General features: G+C 39.2%; 1 protein-coding gene and 1 non-coding gene across 2 annotated transcripts; both read right to left on the minus strand.

Moving 5' to 3' along the window:
• Positions 1-248: 248 nt before the first annotated feature.
• LOC120288908 (WRKY transcription factor 55-like) lies at positions 249-3,715 on the minus strand. Its single transcript, XM_039303157.1, has 3 exons — positions 3,635-3,715; positions 2,140-2,271; positions 249-1,026 (listed from the first exon to the last, which is right to left on the minus strand). Exons 1-3 carry the CDS (start codon positions 3,703-3,705, stop codon positions 543-545), a joined length of 687 nt encoding a protein of 228 aa, XP_039159091.1. The 5' UTR covers positions 3,706-3,715; the 3' UTR covers positions 249-542.
• A 10,346-nt stretch (positions 3,716-14,061) lies between these two features.
• Positions 14,062-14,167, minus strand: LOC120289293. Its single transcript, XR_005547217.1, has one exon. It is a non-coding gene; the product is annotated as a small nucleolar RNA R71 (small nucleolar RNA).
• Positions 14,168-14,401: the final 234 nt, after the last annotated feature.

Here is a 14,401-nt window from a genome sequence, read left to right on the forward strand (position 1 = left end):
CTAATAGACGGTAGTTAGTGAAGAAAGTGCCAATTTTGCAATATATGAGGACAAGAAAAAAAAAAAGCTGCTGATTTGCTCATAGTGTTGGTAAATTTCAACATTTTATCTGGAAACAAAATCACCGGTCACTGTGTATCCAACGACTTTATTACGCCTATCGACAATAAAAGAAATCCTTATTGGACACGAAATGATAGAATTCCACAACTAGATTTCAATCTCTTTATCTCTGAATTAATCTCTTCTACACAGGTACAAAAACATTTAGCCTGGTACCTCTGACAGTCAAAAACCAGTACATGGGCGACAAATCAAAATGCATAATGCGATCACCTTCGGGTACAGTCGAGCGACCAATGTTCTGTTACATTGGGTTCTAAAGAATGTACCTGGAATAATAATTACAACATGGTAATTGCTAGGAAAATGCTAATCATCAATTCACCAATTCATCAATTTAAAGCAATTATTCAAAACTTTCCCCAGAAAAATATTATCGAAACAGCTACTTCTCTTGTCCTCTCGGTGCTCATCAGTCATCAATCTTTTTTATCGTCTTCCTCCCTTTTATCTTCCGTGGAAGATGGGAAGATGAAGTCCATGCTATTGGTGCTGCTGCTGCCGGAATTAAACATTGCATCCGCCAAATCTGCCACCAGTGGATACTCAGCCTCTTTACCACGTCTACTTCCGCTAGTGGAAGGGCCCGCCTCGCTGCCGCGGCCACTACCTCCGACCGCCATGTTTCTGCTCCCGCTCGCACCGCCCATGCCGAAGTCCACCGGTAGCCATCTGGGTAGCGGGGCTGATACAGATGCCGAAATTGGCTGTGTGGCAGCGATGGGGGCCATATCTAGCGAAGCTGGCGGCGGGGGTGGAATCGATGGTGCGGTTGAGGACATATGGCATGTGTGGTCACCGCGGTACATGACCTCGAACGTGAACGGGTCGTTGTCGAGCCGCTGCACTTGCTTCTTGGCAGGGCAGTGGTACAGCTTTTGATGGGTACACCTATAGTAGCCCCTGCAAGGGAGAAACTTACACGTCAACGTCGCTTGGTATACCATCGTATCGAAAGATTGTTCTTTCATAAATAAAACTCTACAATTCACATGCATTTGTGCATAAGCTTTCACACACCTATCATGAAAAAAGAATTTCCTCAAGTGATTGTCATAAAGAAATGAGATCCTCTACATTCATAAGGGGTAAATTTACACTTAATTAATGATTATTCTAGTCGAATAATTCTTTATAAGTTAGTAGTATTTGTTAGTAACACTGTTTTAAGTACATTATCTCTCATCATACTATGTGCTGTCCGGTCAAATACTTCGTTCAATTTTAGTGGCACTCTTTCAAGTCACGATGACCGGCAAATTAGTAGACCGTTCAGCACTTCCTCCCTTCGTCGATACTTCTTAATTTGATGATGACTGATCAACTTTAATTGGTAAAATACGGGGTCAAAGTCTTGTTGGACTCCATTTGATTGATCCTTCTAAGTTTGCGAAGATTCCGTTAGACCCCACCGGGAAAATATGTGTACAGTATCTCTAAAAGAAAGTGTATTGGGTCTATTATAGGAGATAATCTCTGCTTTATGTCACCTCTACAGCATGCATTTCCTTTTCATCACCGCTTCAACAAGAAATCAAACTCAACCGATCTGAAGAAGGTGCGTAGAAATCGGCTTGGACACCATTTGACCGTTGAACAGAAGGAAGAAGTTAAAAATCCATCGATGTCGGGTTTTTCTGGGGTGAACGGACATCCTATGTATGATATTACCGGTACTCACCCGCACTACAATTTCCGGAGACAATAAAATAAAAAAGATGTTGACAGATAATGGAGTTGGAAAAGCCATGGTGGTATGGTAAACGGAAGATGTGGCTGAAGACTTTGAATGTGTCAACTCATGTCCGTTCATCTACCCAAACACAATATACATGAGAGCATCGTTTTAATAGATATAATCTGAGATTCAAATTAGTTCACAGATGAATTCTTTTTCTAATCATAATGTGAACACGGTATATATGAATTTTAAGGATGTCATTTTCCTCGAAGGTGGTATTATTGACGTGTGATTAGGGCAAGGGGGAGGAGGGTGTGGTGGGGTCAACGACATACCTCGGGAATTTTGACCCAAGAATCTCCTTTTGACCATACTTTCGCCAAGTGTAGCCATCCTCTGGCGGGATCTCGGTGTTGCCCATTCTTGGTGCTGGAACCCTAATCGTCCTTTTCTCCGCGTCACTATTCCTGGAAAAAGATTGAAGACAAAATAAACATTGTAATACCTAAAAGATTGAAGAAAAAAAATAAACACTGTAATCCCTAAAAGAGGGCAAAGACATTACACTTTCCAGGTATATTCACCCAGAGATCCAAGGACCAAGGGCTCGTTTCATCTCGATGCTAACGAAAAGTATAATTAAAACACGAAGCAAAACCATACGAATTAGATAGCTTATCGTTAAGAGCGAAACCAATGAGTGCGTAACATCCTCGTGCTTGCTCGCCAAATTTCAAGAAACTGGGTGGCCTAAGAAAGTCAACGCTAGTGCCGGCAGGATGAAGGGTTTAATTATTGAATATGCAATGAAGGGAGCCAAACCAGATGCGGAGCTTAGCGTGGTGGAGTTCCTTACTAAGAAGTAACGTCCCGATGGAGAGCCTTTTCGAAGAACCAACTCAGAAAATTCTTGCTTTCTTTGTCATGCCCCCCCTCTCTTTTCCTTTCTTCGTTCCTATGTTGCTTTCGGTTACCCTTGGATCGTACATCGGGTGAGTCAAAAGTAATTGGGGGCGTTCATCATGTTGGGGAATCGTCGAAAGCCCCAAGAGGTACCCAACAAGCCACATTGAGGGACAGGGCATTAACCGATAAGCACCGATTGAGCAAGGTATGAATTGGGTTTAGGGAGATAGTCCAGCTTTCACATTTCACGTGGGGAAGGGCATGAATGCTTTCATGTGCCAAGCCAAATTGCGTGATCGCTAAGAGAGGAAGATGGCATGTTTCAGAGGGTATTGAAAAACGGAGAAATACTGATTGAGACTCAGAAATATCTCGCTCGGTCTATGGGAAAGTTTCACCTCAAGGTACGTGGTTTTCAAATTGCGTGGTTTGAAAATTTAGCAAAATCTTGGTTTGTTTTCTAATTAAGAGATAGAAAACACAAAGGAAGACGGGATTAAGAGCAGAAGGAAGAACTGCAATAACAATATGGCGGTGAAACCGAGTTGAAATTTCTTTAACTTGTTGCACAAAGCCACAAGTATATAAACTATATCTTAAACACACTAAACGAAGATAAAAGCTTGATTATAATCAACCCATGGATAATCTCACCACTGTACTTACGATGACTCCGGTTTTAAAGTTAGGCCATTGCAAACAGATAAATAGACTGATGAACAAAACTATCTAGCCTGACGCGGGAAGTAAACGTCTTTACTTTCCTCTCTTACGCCAAAGGAACTCTAATTAATCCACTCTATCCATTCAGAAGACCATAATGCAGACCAATAAATATTATATAATCTAAACCACGCAATTGTATCTGACTGTGTCCAATGTACATTGATTTCATCAAAGTCAGAACCTAAGAGATTTTCGTACCTTCTTCTTGTTCTTTCTGAGGACGAGGAAGCAGATCTTCGACGATCTGATGACACATCCGGTGCCTGCATCTCTTCCCCTCCACCACCAAGTCTCACAAAAGGACCCTCCCCATCGCCACCGCACCCATGGCTTCCATTGGCCCCTCTGTGTTGCCTGTTCTTGCTCCGCTCGTCCCGGCCCAACACTGTGTTTGCTGGAGAATGCTCTGTGCATAGCCTGACGACTTCAGCCATTCCTCGAGATTACTGCTGCCACTACCGGCTTGAACCTCTGACCGACGCATCTCTTGCATCTCGCGGTACCTGCCTGAGCCAGCGTCTAGAGGATTGTGCCTGAGCCGTTCTCGAATGACGCTGAAGACCTGGATGATCTGTTCACAGGAGACGGCAAGAAGGTTTGGTTGGTTGGCCAAGTTGGGGAGGTTGTGCTCAAGGTCTCTGGCCAACCTGCAACCTCGAAGGATTGAATTTATGGTGTCGTCCATCTTTTCCGGAGGTGTTTTGAATTTTTTTTCCTTCTGGTGTGTTTGCGTATGATGGGTCGTTGGCCGTCAGAAATTTTGGAAGATGAATAAGCCAACTTAGGACATGATATGATATATTTAAATGGGAGAAGGTAAATGCTGCTTTTTTTTCTCTCTCTCTCTCTCTCTCCCCCTCCGTCCCTCTTTCTTTCTGATTTGGAGCTTTGTTAAGGGTTTGGAGGAGTGAAAGTTTGTGGAAACTTTTAACCTTGCAATTCAAAGTATTCGTGTGCTCTTGAACACGGTACGAGGAAGGAGGACCGCGGACTTGGTCGTGGTCTTGGCTTCTTGGAAATTCAAAGGTTTTATATATGGCAGTGCTGTATATCGATAGTTTCTTTGTCTAGAGGAAGACTTTGCCCTTTGAATCAACGGCTTGGACCTTGAAGAATGTTCTACGTGTTTGAACTAGGTAGACCCTTAATGGCGAAAATGTTACTCCTTCTAGGGTTCTTTAAAGTATTGGAGGAAGATGAGTTGGGGTGCTCCAACTCGGTAGACTCGTTTTTTCTTTTCCAAGCGTCGGACCACCTTCTTGGACTCGATCAAACTGGGTACATCAGGAAAATGAAAACCCTAATTCAAGGAAGGTCATCACATAGAGGAAGGCAGTTATTTCCATGAAAGAACACCCTAGCTGAGTTGGCATTTGCAAGGAGTAAATAAATAAATAAATAATAGAGAAAAAAAGGTGATTGGCCATTGGGGAGGGCAATCCTTGTCTTTATGCATGAAAATATGTAATATAGGTCAAGTTAAATAAAAAGCAAATAGGAATCTCAATTTGGGAGATTACAAGAGTTTGTGGATACATTCATCCATGTTAAAATGGAGAATTCAAAACAACCAAAGGTTGCATATTTGGCTAGTTTGAAAAAATTAGAGAAAAACCATGCTTAAAGGCAAAAGCTCTCAAAAGAGAATTGGAAAATAAATTCCTCCTAATGAAGTTACTTAATTACCTAGCATAAGCTTGTAGAATACAATAGTGTTTATAATGTTCAGATTTGTATTTCTTTGACCACCAAGGTGGTTTGTCTAGTGGTAAAAGGGTCACCTGTCTTCCACACATTCATGGGTTCAACTCACATCGTGAGCGAATCTTTGAATGACTCTTATTGCGATGTCCGATTGCGACATACTTTGTATAGAGAGATTATGGGCTACGGGCTTGCCAACTTTGAACTTTTGAGTTGGGTGTGGGACACCAATGGTAAAGCTTGGATATTTGCACATCCCTTTTTATCTTCATTAATAACATGAAGCTAAGCTTCAATATTCTTTTCTTTTTTAAGCTAACAATGCGTATCAAATACCACAATTAATCCAAGGGTTAGATTAAATTATGTTCTTTTTATAATAAAAATATAATTGTTGAGTCACCAAATAGGAAATGTTATTCGATTTTTAACGCGTTCACTTTTAATGATATATATAGTTAACATGGCTAGACATGTGTAGGCACTCGATGATATGATCCAGCCATGGCTAAAAGAATAAGAGGGTAACAAGTAAAGAGTTATACTTTTCATTTCTTTGTTGAGATCAAATCCGGTCACATAAAAGGTTACGATATAATGCGCACAAGCAAGATAGTGTAGACCCTTGATAATATGACCCAGTCACAATTCAAGCTGAAAGAATTAGAGGGCAACAAGCAAAGAGTTGTGTTTTCATTTATTAGTTGATGTCAAAATCAATTTCTTCAAAAATGGGCTTGTTGTAATGCACCTAGGCCAAGTCAAGAAAAGGACTCCCTTACTTTTCCTTCATGTTTCATAGCTAGTTTGTTCTTTTCAATTTTAGTCAAGCTCCATATCTCTTATCTCTTTTTAAATTGGGATAAAAAGAGAATACTTGGTCTACTGTTGGGCCTATCTGATCACTTTTTAGAAAACTTTGATTTGAGATCAATTGGGCCCAATCCATGAGCTATATATGATTTTTAAATTAATACCACAAAAAAATCCTAACCTGATGCACTTGTATAAATTTACATTCCGTTAGCCTTCGATAATTTTTTCCATCATAGAAGTAAAGTATTTTATTAATTTTTACTTGTAATAATAAAACTTGACACATCGTCATGCTGCATTAACATTTAATACTTGTATTACACTTCTTATAAAGAGATGTTGGCACTAAATTTTGCATATTTTATTTAACAATAAATTAGTTGACTTACAGAATAAAGATGTTAGTTTATCAAACAAAATGTGTAAATTGTATTGTGTCTGGTAATGTTAAGATTTGTCTTTGCTTTTTCTTAATTTGCTTTGTGTCTTACCTATGTTGCACGCACTAAGAGGTGGTTTTTTAAAACGATATATATGTTTTGATTAATTATTATAACTTCGACAATTCAAGTCAAACCAGATTATCGAGCAAGATTTGACAGGTAATAGTTAGGATATTTGTGTTGATGTGTAATTTATATGATTATGGGCATTTTTGTAATTATGTTTTATCTGTACCCTTACTTTAATTAGTTACTCTTGTAAATACATAATATACAATCTTTATTGGGGTTTAGCCACTATATACTTTATCTTTATTTTCTCTCTAATTCTAAACATCAGCATGGTATCAAAGCGGAAAACCCATCAAATTCTTTAACATCTCCACTGGAAATCAACACTTTTTTGCTCCAACTACTATTTTATTAATGTCCAATACATTTCTATTTTTTCTTTCTTTTCTACCATCTTTTTACTTGTTATTATCTCTATCTATTAATCCCAATTTCTCATCAGCTCCCTATAACACTTTGCCCACTTTCACCTCTTCTTCCCTCTTCTATATTGCTCCAATCACCGTTGCTGCTCAAATTACGGTTGTGCAATCAACCTCGCCATCTCTTATTCTTCCCAACATCTCAAATCTTATCTCCATTAAACTTGATGTAGACAATTATCTCCTATGGAAATCTCAGTTTAAACATGATTTGATCTGCAACAATTTGTTGGGTTATGTGGATAGATCTTTTCCGCGTTTGTCGTAGCTTATTAATGATTAGAATGGCATTGTAATGGTCAATACCTCCTATCCCACCTCGATAAAGATAGATCAATGCATTTGTAGTTTGATCAATTCGACCTCATAGTTGTGATTTTCCAGGAAGTTCACGGCCTTCAAACATTTTGAGAGATTTGACTTGCTCTAGGACAACGCTTTATTGATCGCTACGTGGCCAAGGAAGACTAAAACTTGATTTTTAGAATGCTATTAAAGAAAACGATCATTCAATGTCTGATTATTTCAAACATCTGAAGTCAATTCTGGACTCTCACTACAATCAATTGCTTCGTCTCTGATAAGGACTTGGTGATTTAAGCCATCAATGGGCTCCTATCTGTGTACAATTCTTATGTCACCATGGTCAGGAATGGCCCTACAGTTCTATCATTTGGTGATATGAGTTCACACCTTTTCGTTCAAGAAGAACGATTTCTTCGAAAATTGAATGCATAATCTTCATATGATATTCATCATGCTTTGATCGGTCATGCCTCTTTACCTAGTCCATCGTTTCAAGGATTTTGAGGTGGACGTAACTCTAGAGGCCGTAACTTTGATCGGGATAAGGTGGATGGTTCTTGTGTGATCAACTGAGTTCATAATTATAGAGGCCGTAACTTTTGATGATGGATTCAGTTCCTAATCATTATTAGCCCCCTTATGTCTCCTCCACCTCCTCCAGTTGGCCTCCTGGTGGCTTGAAGCCCTATGTTCCCCCATTCACATAGGGAGATATTCTTGGATCTAGATCTTGTCTTACGTATCAAATTTGTAACGTAGTTGGGTACATCACACTATAATGTCGACAACAATTCAACCATGTCTTCATCGCCACTCATCTGTTAGACTCCTCAGTTCTCTCGGTTGGTGAGATCTCATTCAACTTGGTATGTTGACACTAGAGCGTTGGCATACATGACTAGTGATAGTAATGAAATCCTAGACCTTTTTATGATTTGACAAAAGTCTCAATTGATAAAGCCTTTTTACGTACTGGTTCTCAATCTTTACTATTTTCTCTCGTCTATCATGTTCCTAATCTTCCTCGCAATCTCCTCTTAGTTGCTCAATTTCGTTGTAAAAATTTTTGTGCCATTAATTTTAATGGTTCATCATTTTCTCTGAAGGACCAACAAATTGAAAAGTTTTCTTCCAAGTTGATTCTTTTGATGGTCTTTATTTGATTTCCAACTCAATGGTGACATCTCACTTGTATCCTATTGGGGATAAAAACACTACAAGTGCCATAACTTGGTATAAAGGAACACTTAAGTGCCATAACTTTCGAAATGTATATTTAAGTGCCATATTTGAAAAAAAAGTGGGACACCTCCGGCGAAGCTGGCCGGAAATCATATGTGATAATTAACTATTAATTTTTTTGTTGAGGTGGCTCGCCGGAGAGCTGAGTTAACTTTAATTCACCCCAAACTGACGTCATTTCGGGTGTTGGCCAAAATAGAGCCCTTAAATCAGCCAAAACGATGTCGTTTTGGCATAATTTGAATTTTAATATAATATAAAAATTAATTAAATTAAATTTAAAATAAAATAATAATATAATTTATATTTATTTATTGTTATTATTAGTATTATTATTTTAAAAAAAAGGAGGAGGAAGGTCGTGGCCGAGGGCTTAGCCCTCGTCACGAAGCCGACGGCGAGGACTGCGTGCCCTCGCCTAGATCTAGGCGAGGCACGCAGCCCTTGTCGCCGATCTATTGGATTCTCTCGCTTGATGACCCCAGCTCTCGCCGCCGGTTGCCTCCTTCTTCCTCCTTCCCCCTTTCCTTCCTCCTCCTTCCCCCCCTCCAACGGCCGGATGGGCGGGCAACCGCCGCGGCCCGAGGTTGCTAGCCCCTAACCGGGCCCGGCGACCCCGGCCGACCCTCCCTCCTCTCTCCGTCGCCGGCCCTTCGGTGATGGCGGGAGGCGCAAGAGGGCGGTGGCCGAGGGCTAAGCCCTCGGCCCGCGTTCCCCCCCCTCCCTTTAAAAAAAAAAATATTTAATTTATTATTTTTAAAATTTAAATTTAATTTAATTAATTTTTACATTATTTTTTAACACGTCAACCCAAAACGACGCCGTTTTTGCATTATTTGGCCACATCAGCGTGCAAAACGGCATCATTTTGTACTCGTTTCGCTGAAAAAATGCCACATATGCAATTTGGCTAGATTTTGGCCGGATTGGCACTCAAGTGATCCACTTTGCTCTGATTTTGGTACTTAAAAGTATATTTCGAAAGTTATGGTATTTAAGTGTCCCTTTCTGCCAAGTTATGGTATTTAAGTGTCATTTTCTGCCAAGTTATGACACTCTAAGGGTCCGCACCTCTATCCTATCGTGGCTTCCTATGCTTCACTCACTCGCCGGCAAGCTCATCTTGGCCATTCAAATAAACAAGTTTTTGAGTTGTGTTTGCAATTATAACTCTATAGTGGCTACCTTGCGAGTCTCGTCTTGTAGGCAAATCTCATTGAGTGCTTTTTTGGGCCTGTTAGTCATCATGCATCTTTTCCTTTAGTTGTGATTCATTATGATGTATGGACAAGTTCAAATTAATCTAATTATGACTCCGTTCGTTTCACGGGAAATAACTTCCGAAGAATATTTTTGAATTTTCGACATTCGTTTCATAGAAAATGAATTGCTTAGGGAAAACATTTTCCATAAAGGTAAAAAAAAAGTCTTCTAAACTAGGGAAAATATTTTCCACTTTTTTTAATATATTTTAAATTCAATTTTTTTTTTCTTTTCTTCTTTCTTGGCTGGTTGTCGGCCACGGCGAGTTGGTGACCGGCCACAAGCGAGCGTCAAGCTTGAGGCTCATTGACTAGCGAGAGTTCGAGGCCGACAAGCTTGAGCTTGCCGATTTGGTAAGGCGTGAGTCTAGTGAGCAGTAGATTGGTGAGCCCAAGCTTGTGGTGAGGCTCACGCTCAAGGCTCGCGCTTCGATTTGGCGAGCCTTGAGCTCGTCGGCCTCAAGCCTCGCTAGATTGGCGAGCTTGACACGCATTCGCCAATCTAGTGAGTGGCGAGCCTAAGCTTGCCAAAGGTGAGAAAGCTTCGTGCTCGTTGGCGAGCCCGAGGCTCACTTGTGGCCGGTTGCTGGCCATCGTCAGCTGTCGCCATGGCTAGCGATTGACCAAGAAGAAGGAAACAAAGAAAAGAAAAAGAAAAGAAAAAGAAAAATAATTTGATAATCGATTTTAAAAATAAAATAAATGAAAGAGAGTGTATGAATGAAAATATTTTTCTTATTGAAAATATTTTTCTTATTGAATAGCGGAAAATATTTTCCACTTCATTTTCAAGTTCCGTATGAACACCAAAAAATAATTACATTTTTTTGTTTGTAAAATGGCTTCTTGAAAAATGTTTTCCAAAAATGCTACATTTTTCACGAAACGAATGGATCATAAGATTTCAAATATTTTGTGTCATTATTGTTGACTACTCTCGGTTCACTTGGGTCTTTCTCATGGAAAAAAAAATCTGAAGTGCTTACACACATTCATCACTTCTGTTTTTTATTGAAGATTTTTTTTTTGGTAAGAGTAAGCAATATATTAATAGGGGTCAAACTGTACAAACAACACGGCTCAAAAAGCTTACACTCAAAATGAACACGCTCATTAAGAGTGAAAGGAAGCCGCGGACAAGCAAACAAAACGACCTACAAAGCAAGCCAACGGCAAAACAAGCCTGGCAAAAACACCTAAACAACCACCGAAAAGCCTAAGTCGACTATAATCGAGGAAGCGAAGATAATGGGGTCCACATCCCACGAGCGTTGCATCCGCCTGTTCTTGGGAGAGTCCTCAACATTCTTAAAGATAAGAGCCTTATCCTTAACGACCTTGAGGAGTTTTTTCATGGCCGAAATAGATAACGGCTCCTTCCCGAAAAGAATATTGTTCCTGTTCCTCCAGATGATGTGACACAACGCCCAAAGGAGAACCGGGCAACACACTTACAAAAATCCTTGCCGACGAGTAAGGTAATGGCCCAACTGAGAGTCTCCTCCCAAGTCCTGTTGGTTCAGGGGAGATTGCATCTAGTAGCCCAGAAAAAGGCAATACTCGAGGTAATGCGATAACCAAAAAAGAGATGATTGATTGAATCAGGCACCTCGTTGCAAAAAGGGCAGGAAGCAGCATCAATCCTACCATAAGACATGAGAAGAGACTGAGTAGGTAACCTCCTCTTGGTGATGAGCCACAGGTTTAGTTGGTAGCGAGGCAGGATGGCATCACTCCAAATGAAACAATGCCAATTGACTCTGGCCTTCTTCCTCCTTAAGGCCTCCCAAGCCGAGGCCACCGAGAACAAGCCCGTCGAGTCCTCCCTCCAACAGAACCGATCTTGGGTTCCAGACAAGGAAGGAAGCGGCGAACCCCAAGACTCAATCTCTGATCTGATAGCTTGTCCATCCTCAGAGAAGAGATCGGCAACCAAAGCCTGCCTAGAGAGACCGGAGCTGTAGATGAGGGGATCCGTGAAATATAAATTCAAAGGACCCCTGGGATGCCAATTGTCAAACCAGAGTGACGTTGATAATCCATCGCTTACCCTCCAGTGGAAGTGAAGCCGGCAATCTGTCCTGAGTTGTAAAATTTTTTTCCACGCCCAAGAGCAGCAGGTTGGCTTTTTAACTACCCAAAAGTTCTTGGTTTTTAAGAAAGTCGAGTGGACCTTTTATTGAAGATTTGTGCCATGCTAAAATCAATTTTTTACAAACTAATGTGGGAGGTGAGTATATCAAGAAAGCATTCCAAACACACTTACCTAAAAATGGTAATATTCAACGTTTTTCTTATCCAGACATTCCATCTCAAATTGGTTTCTCACAATGCAAAATTAAACATTTAGTCAATATGCTTCGAATCTTATTAATCCATGCTCATATGCCTCCTTCCTATATTAGGTTGATGCTTCTCTCACCGTTGTTTACAATATTAATTGGCTTTCTACTTATATTATATCTAATATTTTTCATTTCCACTAGGTTCAAGTTTGATTACTCGTTCTTTCAAATTTTTCGGTGTGCATATTATCCTTTCCTTTGGTACCATGTCTCTCATAAGCTAGCACCTCATTCTTTGCATTTGATAACTCTATAAAAATAGAGTTATTTTACCTAATTTTAGGCAGTAATTAATGCATTATCTGTGAGAAAATATTTGGATTTCCTTCTGATTATTTGAATTTTCCTTATTTATGCAGAATAATGAGATATGAAGAGGATAAGGAAAAGAATGGTAACAGGAATTCAAATAAAAGCAGTAGTGGAAGATGGATATTAAATTAGGAAATTCTTGATTTTGTTCCCTAATGTTATCGCAAGCGTTGGGGGATAGATATCTTGGATATATCCTATAAATAGAGACAGAGAGAGTAGCTAGGGTTGGAGTTAGATCGTTTTTCATTCTTCTGAGAGTTTTTTCAAGTATTTTGAAGAGAAGACAAAAGCGGTGACAGAATTCTTGTCCTTTGATTCAAGATGCTGGGTTTGATCTATATTTTTATTTTTATTTCTTATTCTGCTATGTTCTAATTTTCTTTTGTTAGGGCTACGATGTAGCCTAACCATGATGATATGAATTTCATGATTTTTATGTTTTACAATTGATTTTATTTATGTGAGTTATATATTATTGTGTTTAATGCTTTTAAGTAATTGGCCGCCACTTAAATGATCTGATGTGCATGTTTGAGACTGAGAGGTGATAATATGCAATTGCTCATTATAATATATAACCATGAATTAAACGTGGATAGAAATATACCGCGTTATTTGTGTAGCTTTCGGTGATAAGGTGATCCAAAAGACTCGTTGTAAACCGGGAATATTAATAGTTTTTAATGCACTCATGTTTATTTTAATTCACATAGAGATATAATGGATTAATAAGCTGAATAGATTTGCTATACCTAGAGATATGATAGTAAATAGATTAGGAAATTCCGCTATCACATGTTTGATATCGTTCTTGTATTCACAACAATCTGAAATTCATATCTAGTGGTTATGGTGAAATCGGATGCTCTAACATATTTATCTCGATTGATTTTACTGCATTTAGTCTTCAAGTTTTGTTTTTAATTTATTCTAAATTATATTTTGATTTGTTAGATAAATTTTAGAATTAATCTATTTTAGTATTTAATTAGTTTATTAATCATCGATCTTCGTGGGATGATACTTTTTCTCATCATTATATTACTTGTTCGATACGTGCACTTGTGTTTAGAATTTCACGAACAAGTTTTTGGCACCGTTGCCGGGGACCGTTTGTTTAATACTAATTAATATTGATACCAGATAATTCTAAGTTTAATCTAGCTTTCGTTTTGTTTTTTTTTTTTCAGGGTGTACATCGGTTTATGACACGTAGCCAACAAGGGAAACTTGTTGAGCTTGATCCAGAAATCGAGCGTACATTCAAAAGACAACTAAGAGAACAGAGAAATCAGGCTAAGATGGCAGACGGTGAGAATGAAAATCCACGTAGACTCTTAAGAGATTATGCTGCGCCAACAGTTCAAGGCACCACATCAAGTATCAGAAGACCTGCAATTCAAGCAAACAACTTTGAGATTAAGCCGTCACTTATTTAGATGCTTCAACAATCAGTGCAATTCAGTGGGCTACCAAGCGATGATCCAAATGCTCACATCGATGCTTTTCTTGAAATCTGTGACACCATTAAATATAATGGAGTTACAGATGATGCTATTAGATTGAGATTATTTCCATTCTCTCTTAGAGACAAAGCTAAGAGTTGGCTTTCTTCTCTTCCTGCAGGATCAATTACTACATGGAATGATATGGCTTAGAAATTTCTTGGTAAGTTCTTTTCACCTGCAAAATCTGCGAAGATACGTAACGATATTACTAATTTTATGCAGATGGATAATGAATCATTATATGAAGCATGGGAAAGATTCAAAGAATTTCTTAGGAGATGCCCACATCACAAACTACCCGTATAGATGCAGGTACAAACTTTTTATAATGGCTCTAGTGCAAATCTTCGTTCTATGATTGATGCAGCTGCGGGGACTTTAAATAATAAAACACCAGAAGAAGCCTACAATCTATTAGAGGAGATGGCGTCCAATAGTTATCAGTGGCCTACTGAGAGATTACCAATGCGAAAAGTTAGCGGAGTTCATGAAGTTGATGCTTTTGCTGCAATTGCTGCACAATTTGAAAC

This window comes from Eucalyptus grandis, chromosome 10 (assembly GCF_016545825.1).
Source record: "Eucalyptus grandis isolate ANBG69807.140 chromosome 10, ASM1654582v1, whole genome shotgun sequence".
Taxonomy (NCBI): Eukaryota; Viridiplantae; Streptophyta; class Magnoliopsida; order Myrtales; family Myrtaceae; genus Eucalyptus; species Eucalyptus grandis.

Bases quoted from the DNA above. Each gene is read 5' to 3' on its own strand.
- LOC120288908 (XM_039303157.1), bottom strand. From the start codon at position 3,705: ATGCAGGCACCGGATGTGTCATCAGATCGTCGAAGATCTGCTTCCTCG. The intron at 2,272-3,634 runs GTACGAAAATCT...ATCTTTTTCCAG, and splicing joins TCAGAAAGAACAAGAAGAAG to GAATAGTGACGCGGAGAAAA. The intron at 1,027-2,139 runs GTATGTCGTTGA...TCTCCCTTGCAG, and splicing joins CTTGGGTCAAAATTCCCGAG to GGGCTACTATAGGTGTACCC.